This window comes from Oncorhynchus masou, chromosome 6, assembly GCF_036934945.1.
Source record: "Oncorhynchus masou masou isolate Uvic2021 chromosome 6, UVic_Omas_1.1, whole genome shotgun sequence".
NCBI lineage: Eukaryota > Metazoa > Chordata > Actinopteri > Salmoniformes > Salmonidae > Oncorhynchus > Oncorhynchus masou.
The window spans coordinates 28337471-28362112 of record NC_088217.1 but is presented as its reverse complement, the minus strand read 5'-3'; the positions used below and the strand labels follow the sequence as shown (position 1 = coordinate 28362112).

The following is a 24642-nucleotide window of genomic DNA, read 5'->3' as shown; positions in this document are numbered from 1 at the left end:
CTACAATCCTGTGCGTAATGAGGGCAAGCAACGTCATGTTTCTCTAAGTGGGGCACTTTTTTTTTTCTTCTTTTTTTTTTTTTTACCCCTTTTCCTCCCCAATTTCGTGTCTCATCGCTACAACTCCCGTACGGGCTCGGGAGAGACGAAGGTTGAAAGTCATGCGTCCTCCGATACAACCCAACCAGCCGCACTGCTTCTTAACACAGCGCACATCCAACCCGGAAGCCAATGTGCCGGAGGAAACACTGTGTACCTGGCAACCTTGGTTAGCGCGCACTAAGCTCGTCCCGCCACAGGAGTCGCTGGTGCGCGATGAGGGCATCCCAACCGACCAAGCCCTCCCTAACCCGGGCGACGCTAGGCCAATTGTGCATCGCCCCACGGACCTCCCGGTCGCGGCCGGTTACGACAGAGCCTGGGCGCGAACCCAGAGTCTCTGATGGCACAGCTGGCGCTGCAGTACAGCGCCCTTAACCACTGCGCCACCCGGGAGGGCCTTAGTGGAACACTTAAGTGTAACATTTCAACACTTATAGAGATAGTAAGCACATGAAGCATGGAAATGTAGACTAAACATATTAGATAGGCTATTAAAAAAATAGGATAGATCCACCTGAAACAGGAGCTAGTTGATTTTAAACTCATGTCTGTGTAGTATTCTTTAGCCTACATATCACTCCCACTTTGTGATACAAATTCAGTTAATACTTTCCCTGTTCTTTATTGTAACCATTTTCTGTTCTCTGCCCAGTTCAGGTTAAAGATGCTACACCTAGAATTTCTCAGAATCCCACTCCCCACGCAAACCTAGGTTAATTGCAATACTAGCCTGCATTCAGAACCCCCCCACCCCTGCATCCCATTTACACTTAACATTGCAGACTCACGCTTGAGCCTTTTACTTTCAGTTTTTGTCCACCAGCTTCAGCTGTAAAAACTATATTTTTTGTAATTGAAAATATATTTCACAGCGATTTAGATGCAAGGATTCCCTACACTATTCAGTGCTTATTTTCTCAGATTAAGCCAACTGAAATTGAGCGAACAGTGTAGAATTGGAGCAACCAGGAAATTACATAGCAATGTCTACATTGGTGCTTGACCCAATTTCCACTAGATGACACAGACAAGGTCAAAACAAGAGGTCGACCGATTATAATTTTTTGGATACCGATTATTGGGGGACCAAAAAAAGCCGATACCGATTCATCTGACGATTTTTATTTATAATAATGACAATTACAACAATACTGAATGAACACTTATTTTAACTTAATATAATACATCAATAAAAATCCATTTAGCCTCAAAGAAATAATGAAACATGTTCAATTTGGTTTAAATAATGCAAAAACAAAGTGTTGAAGAAGTAAAAGTGCAATATGTGCCATGTAAAAAAGCTAACGTTTGAGTTCCTTGCTCAGAACATGAGAACATATGAAAGTTGGTGGTTCCTTTTAACATGAGACTTCAATATTCCAAGGTAAGAGGTTTTAGGTTGTAGTTAATATAGTATTTATAGGACTACTTCTCTCTATACCATTTGTATTTCATATACCTTTGACTATTGGATGTTCTTATAGGCGCTATAGTATTGCCAGTGTAACAGTATAGCTCCATCCCTCTCCTCGCCCCTACTTGGGCTCGAACCAGGAACACGTCGACAACAGCCACACTCGAAGAAGCGTTACCCATCGCTCCACAAAAGCCGCGGCCCATGCAGAGCAAGGGGAATAACTACTCCAAGTCTCAGAGCGAGTGACGTTTGAAATGCTATTAGCGGGCACCCCGCTAACTAGCTAGCCATTTCACATCGGTTACACCAGCCATTAGGCTGATAGACTTGAAGTCATAAACAGCGCTGTGCTTGTGAAGAGCTGCTGGCAAAACGCACGAAAGTGCTGTTTGAATGAATGCTTACGAGCCTGCTGCTGCCTACCATCGCTCAGTCAGACTGCTCTATCAAATCAGACTTAATTATAACATAACACACAGAAATACGAGCCTTTGGTCATTAATATGGTCGAATCCGGAAACTATAATTTCGAAAACAAAACGTTTATTATTTCAGTGAAATACGGAACTGTTCGGTATTTTATCTAACGGGTGGCATCCCTAAGTCTAAATATTCTTGTTACATTGCACAACCTTCAATGTTGTCATAATTACGTAAAATTCTGGCAAATTAGTTCGCAATGAGCCAGGCTGCCCAAACGGTTGCATATACACTGACTCTGCGTGCAATGAATGCAAAAGAAGTGACACGATTTCACCTAGTTAATATTGCCTGCTAACCTGGATTTCTTTTAGCGAAATATGCAGGTTTAAAAATATATACTTCTGTGTATTGATTTTAAGAAATGCATTAGTGTTTATGGTTATGTACTGTCGTCCAACGATTTTTCGCAAATGCTCTTTTGTTAAATCATCCCCCGGTGTATGCAGCGCAGGACACGCTAGATAAACTAGTAATATCATCAACCATGTGTAGTTATAACTAGTTATTATGATTGATTGTATTTTTATAAGATAAGTTTAATGCTAGCTAGCAACTTACCTTGGCTTCTACTGCAGTCGTGTAACAGGCAGTCTCCTTGTGGAGTGCAATGAGAGGCAGGTGGTTATTGCATTGGACTAGTTAACTGTAAGGTTGAAAGATTGGATCCCCGAGCTGACAAGGTGAAAATCTGTCGTTCTGCCCCTGAACAAGGCAGTAAGCCCACCGTTCCTCGGCCGTCATTGAAAATAAGAATGTGTTCTTAACTGACTTGCCTAGTTAAATAAAGGTATTTCTAAAAAAATAAAAATAGGCAAAATCGGTACCCAAAAATAACAATTTCCGATTGTTATGAAAACTTGAAATCGGCCCTAATTAAATCGGCCATTTCAATTAAATCGGTCGACCTCTAGTCAAAACAGCTTTCCCATTTTGCCCAAATTAGTTGGCAAATATCACAGCCAATCACAACACTGGTGGGTAAGTAACACTGAAACACAATCATTCCACTATTACTGCAGATATATTATGGACATTTTCTGAAATTACAATGTTAAAATTATTTTTTAAATCCTGTGTAGCATCTTTTAAGGCCTGCTTCACACTCAGTGTCTGAGATCCCCCTCGTAACTTATATCATACTTTTGGACAGCAGGCCTAGCCTATCAGTAGATTTGGATTTCCCAACTAAACTCATCAACCCAGTTTTATCCAACATATTTTCAACTACAGGCATGAAGCTGCTGCAAAGTACACTCCCTGTTCTACACTGGAACTGGGTTCAACTTCACAACTGAAACTCATCCTACTGACACTGTCCTGGCTGTTCCCTACAGTGCACATGACTACTGACAACGCTGTCATAAGCATGTTGTCTCCAATCTTACCTTTTCATAGTGTTTGAGAATGTTGAATGGATACTTTTACAGCCATGAGTGACAAAAAAAGCTTTCAAGTAGGGCTAGGCGATATATCAAATTAATGAAAATGTATGTTTTTGCATGGTATTCCAAATGCCTGTATAGCAAGAATCCCCAAAATACGTTTTTATTTAAAAATTTTTTAAATTAGTGTTTGTCTGCATATTCTCATGTTGTCTTTTTGGTCTGGTCTCCTTTGCTCCATTCTGTGCATTCTCTCTGACAAGCGGTTTTAACTCGGTTTGGTCCAACAGAAAAATTGGTCATATGGACACTGAAAGACATTTTACTGTAATAGAGGAGTAGTTAACCATTCTAACGATACCCTGTGTCTCAACTCCTCAAATTGCGTACAGAGCAGACGACTAAAACAGGAGTATCAATGAAAATTGATTCTGGAAAATTCATGCTCAGTTTGTCTCTATCTGTCTAGTCTGTTTTATAAATGTGCAACAAGCATAAAACAATTATATGGAATTGGCAACTCGCTCGCATTCTGAGAAATAAGGTAGGCCACTTGATTTCAGCATCTGGACAAAGTGAAAAGGCTAGCATGCTGTTCAAAAAGTTGGAGACTGACAGAAGGATGTGCTCATAACAACTCAACTGTTCTACCTTGTTAGCTAAACACATAGATCCAAGTTGGCTAAACTTGAAATATAAAGATTAGCTGGCACATGTGCTTGTGCTTATGAGATTGTTTAGGAGACCTGGGTTAATTTTCTATAATGTCTGCTACAAAAAAAGTAATGTACATTATGAATGGTTCTGGTAAATGTTCAACAAAAATGGCATTTTCATAGACTTATATGTAAAGCCTAGGTATAATTTCACAAGCCCCAAATTCATTAGACGATTGCTGGCGGTTTGAAAGGCAGTGTATTTTACCCTTAATTATACAACAAAGCTTATTTAGGGCTTTTTATCCCGATAGATAGCTAGCTCAAAACCAGTAAAAGCATTCCAACAAAAACAGTGATCATGATGACCTCAGACCAAACATGGGAAGTTAAGACAATCACAGTACCGTGCTCTCATCGCAAACTGAAAACAAGTCTGTCACCCAGAATGCTTCACACAGAGGATTCATATCATTCCACACAGCCTTGTCTTGAAGTGCAACGAACCCCCTAAGCCATACCCCAATAACAGAAGTCAAGGAATTTACTCCAACATTTCTTATCCCCCCCTGCTCAACATGTCATCCTCCAATGTAGCATCGTGGTATGCCTACATTACTAAGAAACAAACTTCCCCCTCTTTGCCTGTGAAATGTAGGCCTATCTGTGCAGGACAACAAAGGAAGGACAGTTGACGATAACGCGCAATTATATCCACCCACCCACCCACAAGAGCTCAAGACAATCTGAAAAACAAACATGGAGTTTCCCCATCTGGACCAGGCAAGGCCTTTAATCCAGTTCAGAGACAGAGCATAAAAAACACACAATGCCTTCATATCAGCTGCACCATCTCATTCCAGGCTTTTGAATGTTTATCCTTGTCTTATGGGGTCCTAAAGACAGTGTAGTTACATGGTGGTATGTCTGTGTTATACTTTCAACATATGGGTAGGATAGTGGGTAGGGGTGAAGTTATCTGAAATGAACAAACATGCTTATCATATACAGCCATCATGACCATCTTTCCTGACTGTGGCATTAACCAGATCTTATGTTGACGGTCTGTATTGCTTAGCAAAATTAACAACAAAAGTTAATTTTTAAAAAGTAGGGTGTTAGGTGACGTGACAAACAATGGACGCTATGCAAAAAACAGTGAACAAATCTGTTTTTACTAAATGTCAATGTGTTCGCCAAAAAATACATAAATCTGAAAAAATGTGGCATTTGTTACTCATGTCTAAAAATCGTAATACTGTCTGTTATGATACTTATAGGATATGAGCCCAAACGTAAATCAACTGCCATGCTAAGAACATTCAAATCTGAGGGACAGCCCCTTTTGTGAAATCCGCAAAATCTGTGTGTTCATTTGCTCTATGCGATGGATATTCTTCAAACTAAAGTAAGATTGGTGTAACATTGTATTGCCAAAACGTATGGGAAAGTCATGATGGCATATTTCACGGTAGAGGTCTGCGTGGGACTGATTTGTTCATTCTGCTATCGCTGGACCTGCAGCTTTTCATACCGCACCTGCTGGATTTCTGTCCGACTCCCACCCTCTACCGCAAGAACTGGTCATAAACCCAACCGCAGTCCCGCAATTTTATTTTAAGCTTATGTGAGGCAGCTTACTTGCCAGGCATGGTCCCATCAATTTTGCACCCGATATGCAATATCAAAATGCGCAAAATTAACCTAGGAAATAGGTTTTAAATGACCAGATTCTCACGCGGCCCATTATTAGGCTATCAAATCAATATTTATTACGCATACAAAGCAGAAAGACGACCATTTCACAAACATATTCTTATCCCAAAATTGTCTCAAGATTCCCTGCTCCCACCCGCAGCATGACAAATGCCGACTGCGCAGCAAAGATCTCCGTCGGGTCCTGCGGAAATGCAGCCCGTTAATTTCACGAACATTTTTTGACTGAAATAAGGTAAAACTATTTCCTTTGCTTCTGTCATTCAAATATTTTGAGACACGAAAATGAAACGTAGCAGATTCCAAATTAGAGTTTTGTAACTACGTTGAGGCATGGGTTGTCAGGGATTGGTCCAAATTAATGTCGTAACCCCTGTTTCTATGACGAGTTCTAGCTTGCTAGCTGTGTGCGAATGGCATCAGGCACTCCCTTAGGCAACAAGTCGGACGAGAAGCAGCGTGGCTGTATTGTGCCAGCTGCGAATTTTGTGATTGACGATTTTATTCTTTCAATTAAAAACTAGCAGAATTCCGTGGCCACAGCCCTACAATTGATAAGAACATAGCAATACTAACCAAAAATAGAACCAACACTTTACAGGTTGGGTTTATATGTTTCTTGAGCTGAAATAAAATAGAAATTTTCCATATGCGCAAAAAGCTTATCTCCCTCATATTTTTGTGCTAATTTGTTTACATCCCTTTTAGAGAGCATTTCTCCAAGATAGTCCATCCACCTAACATGTGTGGCATATCAAGAAGCAGATTAAACAGCATAATCATTACACAGGTGCACCATGTGCTGGGGACAATAAAAGGCCACTAAAATATGCAGTTGTCTCAGACAACCCAATGCCACAGATGTCTCAAGTTTTCAGGGAGCGTGCAGTTGGCATGCTGACTGCAGGAATGTCCACCAGAGCTGTTGACAGAAAATCAAATGTTAATTTCTCTATGTTAGTATGTTCAACCGGCCTCACAACTGCAGACAATGTGTAACCAACGCCAACCCAGGACCTCCACATCAGGCTTATTCACCCTCCAGCATAGTCTATCACCAGCCACCCGGACAGCTGATGACTGTGGGTTTGCACAACCGAATAATTTCTGCACAAACTGTCAGAAACGTCTCAGGGAAGCGCATTTGCATTCTCACCAGGGTCTTGACCTGACTGCAGTTCAGAGTCATAACCAACTTCAGTGGGCAAATGCTCACCTTCGATGGCCAATGGCACACTGAAGAAGTGTGAAACCCGGTTTCAACTGCACCAGGCAGAAGTGGGGACAAGAGGTTTGCTGATGTCAACGTTATGAACAGAGGGCCCCGTGGTGGTGAGGTAATAATATGGGCAGGCGTAAGCTACGGACAAGGAATACAATTGCATTTTATCGATGGCAATTTGAATGCAGATACCGCCACGAGCTCCCGAGGCCCACTGTCATGTCATTCATCCACGGCAATCACCTCATGTTTCAGTATGATAATGCACACCATCATGTCGCAAGGATCTGTACACAATTCCTGAAAGCTGAAAATGTCCTAGTTCTTCCATGGCCTGCATACTCACCAGACATGTCTCATGATTGAGCAAGTTTGGGATGCTCTGGATTGACGTATACGACAGCGTGTTCCAGTTCCCGCCAATATCCAGCAACTTCGCACAGCCATTCAAGAGGAATGGGAGAGCATTCCACAGGCCATAATCAACAGCCTGATCAACTCTATGCAAAGGAGACGTGTGGTGCTTCATGAGGCAAATGAAACACCAGATACTGACTGGTTTTCTGATACACATCCCTACTTTTTTTTTTAAGGTATCTGACCAACAGATGCATTTAGGTATTCCCAATCACATGAATTCCATAGATTAGCACCTAATGGATTTATTTCAATTGATTGATTTGCTTAAATTAACTAACTCAGTAAAATCTTTTTGAAATGGTTGCATTTATTTTTCTTTAGTGTAAATACCAGTGAATTGAAATTGTGTCCCATCTATCCTTCTCTGCAACTGGCAAGCAGGCAACTCACCGTCTCTTCTGAGCCTAGGCTAATTATTTGCTCAAAATGGTGCAGTTCATCCTATCACAGGGTAACTCATCAAAACCAAAAATAACATTACAATGTAACTCAACTCAGTTTTAGGCTTACCTTAGAAGTAAGCTGTAATTAGACTAGTAGACTTCTATGTTACAGTTTATACTTAGTGAGAAGTGTGTGTGTTAGTCTTTTCAGCATTACCACACACACAGCCTGTGTTGGGGGCTGTGTGTATGCAGGTGGCACAGGGTTGGGTGTATTATTTGGCACTTTAGGTCTAATCAGTTAAGCTACTGAATACAGCCTAACAGTTACTAATTGGTCAAAATAATCATCATTATTATTATTACTTAATCCCAATTGAATGTACTCTGTTACCACCCCCTGCAAAAAAACATCAATATATGTTAGTATGACCAAATTACTTTAAATGAGTGGGCTTAACATGCTGTATTTTTCAAATTCCTTACAAACGAATTACCATATTAAGTAACTAATTTGCATACAATAGTATACAAATATTTGTATTCCTAATTCATAAATTGCTACAAACTCAGTGTTGCATAAAGATATGTTAATAATGACCACCCTAGCTTAAATTAGTCAAATTACTGTAATACCACATTTTAATTGAATAAATTACTTTAATTTGGATCATCTGTGTTCCACATTAGCCCTGAAAATGTTATAATAATATAACCACCCTATCTTGAGACACTGAACAGAATGTGTTGAATTTAAGAATCCAGACAGGTGATTAGGTGCCATTAATGACAAGGGATTAATGTTGACCTTTTCCAATAACTTGAAAATAAGATCTCAGCCATGGTAAATCCTATCATCAAGAAAGTGTTCTAAGAAGCTTCTCTTTAAAACATGGAATAGAAAGTAGAATACCAGAGGCAAAGTTTTATTTTGTCCCCTAACACCCGAATAAAAAGGAGTCTACTTTGACAGATATTTGCATGACAGTCCATGAATGAAGACTGTAGTTACATCCATGCCAAAATATAAGTTATTTATACCAACTGATATGACAAATTGCAAACTAAAGTATGCAATCTGACGGTCTGAACAAATAAAAACGATCAGGCACATTCCAGACATTACAGTACTTCTAGGCGGTCAACACTTGTGTTTCACAGCTTCTCAATTATACAAATATTAAGATCTATGGAGTATCTGGCTGACAATATAGGCTAGAATCGATGGTTTGCATAATATTAGCCAACAAGACAGTAGTTTGTAAGTTTGCGGTTAAAACAAACAAACACTATCCAGATGTTCGCTATCCCTGACTGATGTTATAGTCTGCGCATGAATAGCACTAACTCGCTACGTTTTATTATTTGACTAGCGCGCTGAATGTAAAATGGACACCCACACAGTGGCAAATCTGATTCAGTACATCCAGCAGTTGGGATATATCCAGGCCATAACCCAAATGTCCGAAACACATTCAACAAGAACCTAAATAAAATGTTGTTCACATGACAAAACCAACTCAAACCTGTCCTTACATTAATTAATTAGACTGGCGTGTAGCTATTAGCATGCTACTAACCTAGTAGAAGCCGCTTGCTTGCTAGCTACCAGTTGGCTAGCTAGTGTCCGAGTCAGCTTCAACAAGATTATATTTAAAAGTGATCACACCGCGCCAATAAACCCGAGGATTTACCTGTCTTGGACGGCAGTTGACTATCTTCTTTCTGCACTTGAGTGATAATAGAACTTTCCATCTAACAAATGCACAGCCCCTCAAAGTCCAATCCGTTCCCCCAATTCGCAGGTAGCTACTTTCAACATTCAGCTAGCTGGTTAGCAATTGCGCTTACCAACCCGTTGGTATCCTAAAATATTTAGATAAACACGTTTTTCTCGTGGCAATTGCAGCTTGCTGCCGCTATCTTTCCACGTTCAAGCTACCCAATTTGTCTCATGCATTTAACACGATGTATATTATTGTAACGCCAAGGTCCCCTCTGACAGCTAGCTAATACTAGGCAAGTCCTCGCTATTGCTCCAACATGGAGAATCCAGGATAAAAAAAAGCAAAACAACCGAGGGGAAATGGCAGGGGCCGGTTTCAAGTTCCCCTTACTACTGATAAACAACCCTGACGACCATAATCTCCAATAAGAAAGCGGAAAATATATTGGTAAAATAATTGATTACATTGGTCCAAAGTAAGAATAGGTGTGTCTGATTAGTAATAGATTGTTTTCGTTTATCGAATGCTTTGTTTTTTCTCTTCTGGGGATTTCAGGGGCGCCTTGAAACTGCTCGTCGTCGCGGATTGGATCTCGTAGAAGTGGGCGTACCACAGGCATTCTTCTCAACCCGCTTCATCCTGAGCGCATTCCTGTGTGGTTAGTGCTATCTAGAACCCATTGGAACGTCCCTACTCTAAACCAACCCTTACCCAAATCTTAACCATTTTAAATTCAATATTGGACGTCCCAAGGATCCCGAAATAGCAACGATTTCCTGTGTTCGCTCATGGCCTCATCAAATATACTGTATTATCGATATAGCATGCAAAACTGGTTTGATATCCTAAACTTATTTATTTAATTGCATATTTACATGCTAAATATGATTCCAAATGCTCTTTATTTATTTTACAGTAAATGTATGTATATGACGTATACATATGTGGTTGAAACCTATTGACAAAATGATCACCAACTATCTGCAGCTACAGAGAACAAAATAATAAATTACTACCATGTAAAACATGTGAATTAAAGACTATAAAGGCAGCATACTTTTTCGTTTTGACCATGTGCATCACCAATCTTTTGGTTACAAACCACATTTTAGATTTATCATATAGGCTAAAATTAGCTACCTCTTTACATTTCAGTAATTTAGAAGAAGAGCGACTTATAGGAGTAATTTGGGTTAAGTGCCTTGCTCAAGGGCACATCAACAGATGTTTCAACTAGTCGGCTCGGCATTCGAAACAGCGACCTTTCGGTTACCAGCCCAACTCTCTTAAGCGCTACTCTACCTGCTGGCCGTTAAGAATCCTAAAGCATAATTGAATCATTCAGACCGGGAGAGGCACGGATCACCGATGACCAGTAATTAAAAAGTATCATCAGTCATAACAGTAAAATAAAACAAAGCCTTTGCTGAGGCATTCAGAAGACAACATGTATTTTATACATTTCTTATCAACTAGTTATCTTGCCTTTGATTGATGGCCTATATTATATTTTCAAACTAGAGTATGATTGTGGTAATGGGAGTATATAACATATTATAACACTTTATTTGAAAATATCTGCAAATAAACTGATTATAAACATTATGTACATTATTATGCAATATTAGGTACATTATTATAAATGAGTGTTTGAATTTGACATGAATAACTTAAAAAAAAAAGTAAATACAAGTGCATTCAGAAAGTATTCCCCTGGACTTTTTCCATTTCTTTGTTTTGTTACAGCCTTATTCTAAAATGGATTAAATAAATAAAAATCCTCAATCTACACACAATACCCCATAATGACAAAGGGAAAACAGATCGTTAGAAATTTTTGCAAATGTATTAAAATAAAAAACAGACACCTTATTTACAAAGGTATTTAGACACTTTGCTATGAGACTAGAAGTTGAGCTCAGGTACATCCTGTTTCCATTGATCATCCTTGAGATGTTTCTACAACTTGATTGGTGTCCACCCGTGGACATGATTTGGAAATGCACACACCTGTCTATATAAGGTTCCATGGTTGACAGTGCATGTCAGAGCAAAAACCAAGCCATGAGGTCAAAGGAATTGTCAATAGAGCTCCAAGGCAGGATTGTGTCAAGGCACAGATCTGGGGAAGGGTCCAAAAACATTTCTGCAGCATTGAATGTCCATTCTTAAATGGAAGAAGTTTGGAACCACCAAGACTCCTCCTAGAGCTCTCCGCCCAGCCAAACTGAGTAATCAGGGGAGAAGGGCCTTGGTCAGGGAGCTCGAGAGTTCCTCTGTGGAGATGAGAGAATCTTCCAGAAGAACAACCGTCTCTGAAGCACTCCACCAATCAGGTTTTTGTGGTCGAGTGGTCAGGCGGAAGCCAGTCTTCAGTAAAAGGCAAATGACAGTCCGCTTGGAGTTTGCCAAAAGGTACCTAAAGACTCTCAGACCATGAGAAACAAGATTCTCTGGTCTGATGAAACCAAGATTCAACTCTTTGGCCTGAATGCCAAGTGTCACATCTGGAGGAAACCTGGCACCATCCCTACGGTGAAGCACAGTGGTGGCAGCATCATGCTGTGGGGATGTTTTTCAATGACAGGGACTTGGGAGACGAGTCAGGATCGAGGGAAAGATGAACAGAGCAAAGTACAGAGAATCTTGATGAAACCTGCTCCAGAGCGCTCAGGATCTCAGACTGGGGCGAAGGTTCACCTTTCAACAGGAAAACGACCTTAAGCACACAGCCAAGACAACGCAGGAGCAGCTTCCTTCAGATCCTCTTGTGGTATTATGTATGAATGTAATAAGACCTCAAAGTCCAATATAATAACATGTCCTAGCTACTCGGTAGCTCATCATATAAGACGCTTCTAGCCCCTTCTTAATGGTATCTGTTGCTTTTATACATGTCTTACTACTCGAAAGTCACCTTTATTCTCGCTCAAAAAAACCCTGTGGCTTATTTTTCAAATGGTCATGTTTCGTTTATAAATGTCTGCTTATGAGTGAAGGTTTCCCGTGAGAGAGTAATGGTTAATGTGATTGGATGTTAATTATTTGACTAGGTTAATTATTTGACATTGTGTTGTTATTTCGCTGAACACTAGATAATTGTATTTTATTTTGGCAGTGAAACGAGGCTACTCAGGTGAGAGAAAAAACTCACTTGTTGAAAAATATAAATATACTGTTGGAAAATGTGAAGAAAAAATACATTTTTTAAAAGTGAATCACATTTTTATTTGGCGTACCCTAGACAGCATTGCGCGTACCACAGTTTGGAAATACCTGGTCTGGAGGATTAAGAAATGTAGAATATCTGTTATATTGGCAAATTATGGTATGTTTGCATATGGGTCTGTATGATTTTTTTACATTTTTACTAATTGTACTAAGCGATTAAGATATTGAAAGTGTTCACCAGCTGATAAAACACAGCTGTAAAATAAATGTATCAAATTAAAACAGAAAACAACATGCATAACAGAAATGTCAGGAAAAAGTTTAAACAAACAGCAAGTAAAGAACACAGGAAGTGTGATTTTTTATAAGATAAAAAGCTCATGAAAAAACAGCAGTGTGAATAGGCTGCAGATAAGAGCTATACATTAATTATATGAATTTCATTGTGATATACAAACAAAATACATTGCAGCGAATAATAGATAGGCCAACATGTCTATAGTTGACACCAGGATGAAAGATGTTTTCTATATGTTGTTTCATCAGGGCCTCTGAGGACTAATGTAATGGACTAAACTTTCACATGTAATGTCTCACTCTCTGACAACATACTCTTCCAACAACCTGTGCCTGATCAGCAATACAGTGTGCTGTGCATTGTGCGAGGTACTGCTTGGCCTTGAACTATAGATTAGCCTATACATTGACCTATAGGGAGAGAGACTGAAGAATGCACACGTGCAGGCAGGAATGAGGTAACAGGGAAACCGAAGGTTGTGATACTGGATGCCCATTGGTTGAATGTGAGGAATTTATGGAAAACCTATACAGAGGTCACGTGATCCTCAGGGTCTGGCAGGAATGAGGGGGCTGGAGAGAGGGAGACAGGATAAGCAGAGAACACCAGAACTCACAAGGGTGGGGCAGGCTGATACACATAACGAATCTAACTAAAACAGTGGTGTAGAAATACTACACAAAGCTGTGGCAGGATGGACACATATGTGTAGTTGGCATATCAGGGTAATCGCCCACTGTACTCCATGCTTCCATTTATCTCTCAACCACATCGTAGACCACAAGCTGAACTAATTTAAGACAAGAAGTGAAGGCACCTCCTGTACCATGTGATTTGCAGGAATATGCCTGTTCCCCCTACTCCTTCCCATCTTGCCCCGAGGTGGCCTCAGCCATAGGGCCGTTTCCAGGAAAAGGGTCCTAGAAGGCAAACTGTGACGCCTGAGCTGAGCGAAACAGGGGGATATGAGAGAGGGAACGAGATAGAGAATGTGAGTGTGAGGAGAGAGAGACAGCCCACAAGAGAGGTGTAGTGAAAAGTGGTGATGAAACAAGAGAAGCAAACAAAATTGCCCAAATGGAGAGAAGAAAATAAAAGGCGCGAATACCCTCCCATCTTACATATCTCCCAAAACAATCTCACTGCCCAGCAGTGCAGACTGCTCACTTTGGGATAATTGGCATTTCATTGAAACAAACCATCTGTAAAGTACACAAGTCGTTGTACCTGTAAAATGGTATAGAGCAGGTAGTACTTGCAATGCCGTCGGCGGAACGCCAAATAAAAACGTGATTGTCATTTGAAAAATATATAAACTCAGCAAAAAAAGAAACATTCCTTTTCTGGACCCTGTCTTTCAAAGATAATTTGTAAAAATCCAAATAACTTCACAGATCTTCATTGTAAAGGGTTTAATCACTGTTTCCCATGCTTGTTCAATGAACCATAAACAATTAATGAACATGCACCTGTGGAACGGTCATTAAGACAATAACAGCTTACAGACGGTAGGCAATTAACTTCTTGGTGACAGGGGAGCATTATTGAGTAGCTTGGATGAATAAGGTGCCCAGAGTAAACTGCCTGCTACTCTGTCCCAGATGCTAATAAGTGTACCTATCGTGAAAATTACTGGTCTCTCTCATCTTTTTAAGTGGGAGAACTTGCACAATTGGTGGCTGACTAAACACTTTTTTTCCCCACTGTATATGCATATTATTAGTAATATTGGATAGAAAACACTCTGAAGTTTCTAAAACTGTTTGAATGATGTCTGTGAGTATAACAGAACTCATATGGCAGGTGAAAACCTGAGACAAATCCAACCAGGAAGTGGGAAATCTTAGGTTTGTAGTTTCATTTAAGTGATTGCCTATCCAATATGCTGTGTCTATGGGAACAGATTGCACTTCCCAAGGCTTCCAGCAGATGTCAACAGTCTTTAGAAAATTGTTTGAGGCTTCTTTTGTGGAAGGGTGTCGAATAAGAGCTGTTTCAACAAATGGACTAGGCTGAGGCCAATCAGTTGTTTACTGCGTGGTCACGCGGGCGCGCCGTTCCTTCTTTTTCCTCTGTAATGAATACGCTATTGTTGTGTTATAAAAAAGACCCTAAAGATTGATTGTAAACATCGATTGACATGTTTATTCAAACTGTAATGGAACTCTTTTGACTCTTCATCTGGATTTTGCACTTGCGCATTGTGCCTTTGGAATAGTGAACTAAACGCGCGAACAAAACGGAGGTATTTGGACATAAATATGGACGTAATCTAACAAAACAAACATTTCTTGTGGGAGTCCTGGGAGTGCATTCCGACGAAGATCAGCAAAGGTAAGTGAAGATTTATAATGCTATTTATGACTTTTGTTGACTCCACAATTTGTCGGCTATGGCTTGCTTTTGTGGCTGAACGCTGTTCTCAGATTATTGAATATTGTGCTTTTGCCGTAAAGCTTTTTTGAAATCTGACACAGCGGTTGCATAAAGAACAGGTTTATCATTAATTCTATGTAAAACATGTATCTTTCATCAAAGTTTATGATGAGTATTTCTGTTATTTGATGTGGCCCTCTGCAATTTCTCTGGATGTTTCGGAGGCATTTTTGAACATGGCGCCAATGTAAACTGAGGTTTTTGGATATAAATATGAACTTGATCGAACGAAACATACATGTATTGTGTAACATTGAGTCCTAGGAGTGTCATCTGATGGAGATCGTCAAAGGTTAGTGATTAATTTGATCTATATTTCTGCTTTTTGTGACACCTCTCTTTGGTTGTAAAATGGCTGAATGCTTTCTGTGACTAGTTGCTGACCTAACATAATGATATGTTCTGCTTTCATAGGAAAGCCTTTTTGAAATCTGACACTGTGGCTGGATTAACGAGAAGTGTATCTTTAAAATGGTGTAAAATACTTGTATGGTTGAGGAATTTTAATTATGAGATTTCTGTTGTTTTGAATTCGGCGCCCTGCAATTTCACTGGTTGTTGGCGAGGTGGGACGCTAGCGTCCCGGACGATCGCAGAGAGGTTAAGGTCACAGTTATGAAAACTTAGGGCACTAAAGAGACCCTTCTACTGACTCTGAAAAACACCAAAAGAAAGATGCCCAGGGTCCCTGCTCATCTGCGTGAAAGTGCCTTAGGCATGCTGCAAGGAGGCATGATGACTGCAGATGTGGCCAGGGCAATAAATTGCAATATCCGTACTACTAAGACAGTGCTACAGGGAGACAGGGTGGACAGCTGATCGGCCTCGCAGTGGCAGACCATGTTTTACAACAACTGCACAAGATCGTTACATCCGAACATCACACCTGCGTGACAGATACAGGATGGCAACAACAATGGCCTGAGTTACACCAGGAACCGCACAATCCCTCCATCAGTGCTCAGACTGTCCGCAATAGGCTGAGAGAGGCTGGACAGAGGGCTTGTAGGCCTGTTGTAAGGCAGGTCCTCACCAGACATTACTGGCAACAACGTTGCATTCGGGCATAAATCCACTGTCGCTGGACCAGACAGGACTGGCAAAAAGTGCTCTTCACTGACGAGTCACGGTTTTGTCTCACCAGGGGTGATGGTCAGATTTGCGTTTATCGTCAAAGGAATAAGCGTTACATCAAGGCCGGTACTCAGGATCGATTTGGAGGTGGAGGGTCCGTCATGGTCTGGGCCGGTGTGTCACAGCATCATTGGACTGAGCTTGTTGTCATTGCAGGCAATCTCAATGCTGTGCGTTACAGGGAAGACATCCTCCTCCCTCATGTGGTACCCTTCCTGCAGGCTCATCCTGACATAACCCTCCAGCATGACAATGCCACCAACTGCTCGTTCTGTGCGTGATTTCCTGCAAGACAAGAATGTCAGAGTTTCTGTTCGTCAAGTCTGTGGAACTTGTTCAGTTTGTCTGTTGTTGAATGTTATGTTCATACAAATATTTACAGGTTAAGTTTGCTGAAAATAAACACAGTTGAGGCTTTGAGTAAGAAGTTGGAGCTCTTCTCTGTCTGCATAAACAAGGACAACACACAGATCTTTCCATCATTGTATGATTTTGTGTGTGCAAATTAACTCAAGCTTACAGACAATGTCAAATGTGATATAGCAAAGCAGCTGAGTGAGTTGCGTGTGCAATTACGCAGGTACTTTCCCAAAACAGATGACACAAACAACTGGATTCGTTATCCCTTTCATGCCCTGCCTCCAGTCCACTTACTAATATCTGAACAAGAGAGCCCCATTGAAATTGCAACAAGCGGTTCTGTTAAAATTGAATTTAATCAGAAGCCATTGCCAGATTTCTGGATGGGGCTACGCTCAGAGTATCCTGCCTTGGCAAATTGTGATGTCAAGACACTGATGATGCCTTTTGCAACCACATACCTATGTGAGAGTGGATTCTCAGCCCTCACTAGCATGAAAACTAAATACATGGACAGATTGTGTGTAGAAAAAGACAGACTCTCTCCAATACAACCCAACATTGCAGAGTTATGTGCATCCTTTCAAGCACACCCTTCTCATTAAACCGTGGTGAGTTATTCACAATTTTGATGTACAAGTAAGGTTATGTAATATGGCTAAATAAAGTACAAAAATATTGATTATTATTTGTGCCCTGGTCCTATAAGAACTCTTTGTCGCTTCCCACGAGCCGGGTTGTGACAAACTCACACTCATTCTTATGTTTAATAAATGTATCGTAGTGTGTGTGTGTGTGGCAGGTTTACAATGATGGCAAAAAAATAACATTTGGGAGTGCGCTGACCCTGGTGATAGAGGGGGGTACGCAGCTGGAGGTTGAATGTTTGAAGGAGTACGGGACTATTAAAAGTTTCGGAACCACTAGTATAGAGCATTATGTTTGAGGAAGAATGTAAAAAGTATGTATAAATGTTGTGGCTTATTTGATCGAATACAGGTTTCGTAATGATTAGGTTCTTACACGTGTACTGATTGATATAAGTAGGAGTCGTGATAGCCCTGTGTCGATGCCAGATCTAATTGCCTACCGAAACTGAATGACCGTTGCACCGATCTGCGCCACAAATAAACGTTTTGGTGCGTCTCTCCCACAACTCCTCTCAATAGTTGACGTGGAACCCCGTATTACCGGCATATTCAACAGCGTTTCAAGAAATATATTACCTTCAACGGTGTTATCTTGTGATCAAGCCATCAATGTTTTGTGATTATTGGTGTCGTAAAACAGTAAAACGGGTTAGCAAGTAGAATGTTTGACATTTCTGTGGCAATACTATCAGCTTTTTGATAAACTGTTGAGCAAAATATTTTCGGCATACGCTCCCCGCCCAGTTATTGCCCACCTTACTATTTTGTTAAATTACAAAATATATCCGTTTCATTTTGTTCAAAACAGACACCAACCTCGTATCCGAAGTGTTTACTAGATAATTGACTAGTTGGTTAGTGTTCCGGTTTAAAAAATAATAAAATTAGTTGCTCGTCAACTTTTCGTTGTGTAGCCTGGTGCGCCCTCTTGTGGACTCTTAAAAATGGTTCTTCACCAAAATCAGTGTTTTATCCAAATAATCTCTCAATTTGTTTTACAGATTAATTTTATATTGTAAGAAAGTAGATACCAGTTTAATAGTAAAATATAAATGAGTATGAATAATTTACATCAAATAAAACTTACATTTTATTAATGTGCATTGACAAACAATGAAAACACTGTTGTAGTTTGTGTTGCAGACATGCACTTGGAAAGTAAAGGAAGAAATACACAAAATGGGTTGAATTAACACACATACATACATACATACATAGATATATATAGATGTGTGTATATAGATATATAGATATGTGTGTATATATATATATAGATATGTGTATATATATATATATATAGATGTGTATATATATATATATATAGATATGTGTGTATATATATATATATATATATATATATAGATATATATATAGATATATACACACATATCTATACATACATATCTATAGATATATATATATCTATAGATATATATACATATCTATACATACACATCTATAGATCTATATATATACATATCTATATATATATACACATATCTATACATACATATCTATAGATATATATATATATACATATATATATATATATGTATGTATATATATATATATATATATGTATATATATATACATATCTATACATACATATCTACAGATATATATATATATATATATGAAACTGGAAAGGGCCTTCCCCAAACTGTTGCCACAAAGAATCGTCTGGAATGTCATTGTATGCAGTAGTTTTAAGACTTCCCTTCACTGGAACTAAGGGGCCTAGCCCGAACCATGGAAAACAGTCCCAGACCATTATTCCTCCTCCTCTAAACTGTATAGTTGGCAACATGCATTTGGGTAGGTAGCATTCTCCTGGCATCTGCAAAAACTGTCAGACTGCCAGATGATGAAGCGCAGTTCATCACTCCAGAGAATGTATTTCCACTGCTCCAGAGTCCAATGGCGGTGAGCTTTACACCACTCCAGCCAATCTGGGGCTTTGGTAACAAAATGGATGGCACTGTGATAGACTGCATCCGGTTTTCTGAGCCGTTGTTGCTCCTAGACATTTCCACTTCACAATAACAGCATTTACAGTTGACCGGGGCAGCTCTAGCAGGGCAGAAGTTTGATGAACTGCCTTGTTGGAAAGGTGGAATCCTATGACGGTGCCACGTTGAAAGTCAATGAGCTCTTTAGTAAGGCCATTTTACAGCCAATGTTTCTCTATGGAGATTGCATGGCTGCGTGCTCGATTTTATACACCTGTCAGCAACAGGTGTGGCTGAAATAGCAGAATCCACTAATTTGAAGGGGTGTCCACATACTAGCTAATGTTAGCTTGGTAGATTATATCCACGCTAATGTTAGACAGCAATAAAAACCTAGTATACATACATCAAAGACACAGCTCAAATTGAATGAGCCTTCCTGAACCCACCCTTATGTGGCGATACGAGCCCTCTGATCTCCAAGAAGTAAGTTAGCCTCTCTGTAATAATACGTTCCATAATCTTACATACATGTAATGTTAAAGCCGTTGGCCTCGTTGGGTCCTTCCCTGGCTTCCGGATTGGTACCACTACTGCCTCCTTCCAACTGCTTGGTAGTTTCCCCTTCTCCCATACTGTGTTGTAGAACCCCAATACCTTATCCAGGGCCTCATCACTAAGATGGGCCAACATAACATAGCACACCTAATGTTTCCCAGGAGAAGTTAACCCAACCTTACCTATTGCCCTTTTCATCTCTGCCATGGTAAATGGTGCATTCAACAAATCAATTACATCCTCCCTCCTATCCAGCACACCAGAATTCTCCTCTCTCGTCCTCTCCGCTTCTGCCCCTCTGCCAAATTTGCAGAGCTATGCACTTTGACAAAAGCTTTGGCCATCATCTCTGCCTTCTCATCTGTTACTGCCGCATCCTTCCCACTCGTCAACACTGGATAATATCACTCACTTCTGACCCTACTCATCCCCCACACTTCTCCCACAGGTGTCACCGTTCCAGTGGTGTCAAAGAACCAATGCCAACATGACCATTTTGCCTGACGGATAGTTATCCTTTTTTAAATTTCACCTTTATTTAACCGGGTAGGCCAGTTGAGAACAAGTTCTCATTTCTAACTGCGACCTGGCCAAGATAAAGCAAAGCAGTGTGACAAAATCAAACAACACTGGGGTGTTACTGGGGTGCAAGAGGGTAAGTAATAATATGGTGTGAGGTAGTTGGGTGTGCTATTTACAGATTGACTATGTACAAGTACAGTGATCGATAAGCTGCTCTGACAGCTGATGCTTAAAGTTACAGGGAGATATGGCTCCAGCTTCAGTGATTTTTGCAATTCGTTCCAATCATTGGAGGCAGAGAACTGGAAGGAAAGGCGACCAAAGGAAGTGTTGGCTTTGGGGCTGACCAGTGAAATATACCTGTTGGAGTGCGTGTTACGGGTGGGTGTTGCTATGGTGACCAGTGAGCTGAGATAAGGCCGGGGCATTACCTAGCATAGACTTATAGATGACCTGGAGCCAGTGGGTTTGGCGACGAATATGTACTGAGGGCCAGCCAACGAGAGTGTACAGGTCGCAGTGGTGGGTAGTATATGGGGCTTTGGTAACAAAATGTTGGCACTGTGATAAACTGCATCCAATTTTCTGAGTAGAGTGTTGGAGGCTATTTTGTAAATGACATCGCCAAAGTCAAGGATCGATAGGATAGTCAGTTTTATGTGGGTATGTTTGGCAGCATGAGTGAAGGATGCTTTGTTGCGAAATAGGAAGCCAATTCTATATTTCAATTTGGATTGGAGATGCTTAATGTGAGTTTGGAAGGAGAGTTTACAGTCTAACCAGACACCTAGGTATGTATAGTTGTCCACATATTCTAAGTCAGAACCGCCCAGAGTAGTGATGTTGGACAGGCGGGCAGGTGCTGGCAGCAATCGGTTGAAGAGCATGCACTTAGTTTTACTTGCATTTAAAAGCAGTTGTAGGCCTCAGAAGGAGTGTTGTATGGCATTGAAGGTTTGTTAGCACAGTGTCCAAGGAAGTGCCAGATGTACCCAGAATGGTGTCCTCTGCGTAGAGGTGGATCAGAGAATCACCAGCAGCAATAGCGACATCATTGATATATACAGAGAAAAGAGTCGGCCCTCCTCACCAGGGCCTGGGCCTGCTTATACTGAGTCAGACGTACTGGAAGTTAGGCATCCTTTTCAGTACTCTAAATGCCCTGTTCCTACTCCTCACCATTTCCCCACACTCCTCCGTCCACTATGGGACTGCTTCCTCCTCCTCCCTGAACTCTTCGGTATAGCCTCAGTAGCTGCCTCATTGATGCTGTTCTCACCCAGTTATTCATACTATCCACATCCCCTCTCATATCCACCTGAGCCATCACCTGCTCACTCAGCTCTCGAAACTGATCCCACATTGCCTTTCCAAACACCCACCTGCCTACTCCATCCACTGACACCTCCTCCTCCTTCCGCCCTACTGTGCATACTATGGGGTAATGATCACTCTCTACTGTCGTCGACTCCAATATTTCCCACTCACAGATTCCTGCCATCGCACTAGATACCAGAGAGAGGTCCAAGGCAGACTCTTTCACTGTGGTTACATCAATCCTGGTCCCTCTGCCATCATTCAGGCACACCAGATCTTTCATTCCTATCAGATTTTCCATCACTTGGCCATTTCCATTAAAATCTCCACACCACATTACCTTACTTCTGTCCTGGCCCTTCCCCCTCTCCAGCACTTCTAAATCCAATATCTGACACGTATCATAGTAGTTCACTACCACCCCCCTCAACCACACCTCCATACATTCCTGTTCAATACCTTTTCCATAACATCCTGTAAGGAAGTGCATGCTTTATGAATGTGGCACATCCTCCCCAAATATCTCCGTCCCTACAAACCACTACATATCCCTGTATGATACACGCCACATTCGGTTTGAGCCATGTTTCCTGCACACAAATCACATCAGGCTTAGCTGGCATATCTACAATAAACTGCTGGCCATTAGTCAACAGGCTTCAAGCATTCCATTGTGGCACTACCACCATAACTAAGATCCAGTAATACATGACTCCACTAATTGAGATCATCCGAACCTCATCCCATGTCAACCCTGTCATACTCAGATGTGTCCCAGCAGCTTTCACTATTAGCTGAATCCTCTCTGTTTTAGACTCTACTTTGCTATTGATAGCTCCTGCTATGAACGTCACCAGCATTCTCTTCTCTATGTATAACATATCGCCTCCCACCTGCCCCGTAATCCCTGGTCTAGATGCTCCTTACCCATCTCTCCCTTGAACCTGTATGTCCCTGGACCTGGACCACCCTCACTGCCTCAGCATATGACACCCTTCTTGCCACTCTCACTTGTTACACCTCCACTGCCTGCTTCATAGCCTCACACCAACTATATGCCACACTATGAGCACCCCCACAGCTGCAGCACTTTAGTTGTACAGCATGCCACACTTCCAATACTCCCCTCCACACCTCTTTTTCCCTTTACAGGCTGTTGCCACATGCCCAAACCTCTAGCATCTTAAAGGCTTCGGTACATAAGCTCTCACATAACACATATAACACTCACAGAAACTCCTGTTATCACCCCTTTAATCCACTACTTCCCTGCTTGATCAGTCGAGCTGCTCAACACCGCCCTCCTTTATTTGTACCACCATGCTCCATACTTGCTTTACTTTCTTCTCCATCCCTATTTCCAACTATATCTTACACAGTCACAGCACAGCCGAACCACCGCCACACCGAGTAAAATTTGATTGTTTATCATCGATTGTTCGCTAGCCACAGCTTCCCAAACAGTGGTCACTGGTCCACGAAAACAACATTTCCATCAGCCCACTCGAAAATGTGATTACAAATCTGACGATTCAGCTCCTACCACTTCCGGTCATCCTTCTACATCGCTGTTTCGATAAGGTTTAACGATGGTTGGCATCCAATACATGTTGCATTACCGCCACCTACTGGGCTGGAGTACAACTCCCTTGTACTTTGCTTGAAAAAAATAAAAAAATACCCTACCATCTACACAACACAAAAAATAGCACCACCCTACTCCACTATTTAAATCTATTTAGTCCTACCTCAGGCCATTGACCTGAAAGGATGGGACACAACCACATAACACACCCTGTAATTCTTCTGATGTCTAGTCTCGCTCCCAAATACCTCTGCAGCTGCCACCAAAACCAACATTTTCTTCAACTTACGTTCTATCCCCTGCAGTACAGTTGCTATAAATGCTAAAAATCCAATCTTACTGTAACATACAGTACAAGTCAAAAGTTTGGACACGTCCACTCAATCAATGGTTTTTCTTTATTTTTTCTATTTTCTACATTGTAGAATAATAGTGACGACATCAAAACTATGAAATAACACATGGAATAATGTAGTAACCAAAAAAGTGTTCATCAAATCCAAATATATGTTATATAGATTCTTCAAGTAGCCACCATTTGCCTTGATTACAGCTCTGCACAGTTTTGGCATTCTCTCAACCAGCTTCATCTGGAATGATTTTCCAACAGTCTTGAATGAGTTCCCACATATGCTGAGCACTTGTGGGTTGCTTTTCCTTCACTCTGCGGTCCAACTCATCCCAAACCATCTCAATTGGGTTGAGGTCTGGTGATTGTGGAGGCCAGGTCATCTGATGCAGCACTCCATCACTATCCTTCTTCGTCAAATAGCCCTTACACATCCTGGAGGTGTGTTGGGTCATTGTCCTGTTGAAAAACAAATGAAAGTCCCACTAAGCGCAAACCAGAATGCTGTGGTAGCCATGCTGGTTAAGTGTGCCTTGAATTCTAAATAGATCACTGACAGTGTCACAAGCAAAGCATCCCCACACCATCACACCTCCTCCTCCATTCTTCACGGCGGGAACTACAGAATGTGGAGATCATCCATTCACCTACTCTGCTTTTCACAAAGACACGGCCGTTGTAACCAAAAATCTCAATTTAGACTCATCAGACCAAAGGACAGATTTCGATAGGTCTAATGGTCATTGCTCGTGCATCTTGGCCCAAGTAAGTCTCTTCTTCTTATTGGTGTCCTTTAGTAATGGT

At 40.9% G+C, this 24642-nt stretch overlaps 1 protein-coding gene and 1 long non-coding RNA gene across 3 annotated transcripts in view; both read right to left on the bottom strand.

Moving 5' to 3' along the window:
* Positions 1-10033, bottom strand: part of LOC135541827 (carboxy-terminal domain RNA polymerase II polypeptide A small phosphatase 2-like) — a 29424-nt gene extending 19391 nt beyond the window's left edge. The window contains exon 1 of the mRNA XM_064968236.1: positions 9476-10033. Coding sequence (XP_064824308.1) covers positions 9476-9536 — 61 coding nt within the window. The 5' untranslated portion in view covers positions 9537-10033. The remainder of the gene's footprint in view (positions 1-9475) is intronic.
* A 1022-nt stretch (positions 10034-11055) lies between these two features.
* Positions 11056-23450, bottom strand: LOC135541826 (uncharacterized). 2 transcript variants are annotated; one of them, XR_010456000.1, is made up of 2 exons: positions 21580-23450; positions 11056-16832 (listed from the first exon to the last, which is right to left on the bottom strand). It is a non-coding gene; the product is annotated as an uncharacterized LOC135541826 (long non-coding RNA). The 2 variants fall into 2 exon arrangements; XR_010455999.1 differs by having other exon boundaries at positions 23280-23450.
* Positions 23451-24642: the final 1192 nt, after the last annotated feature.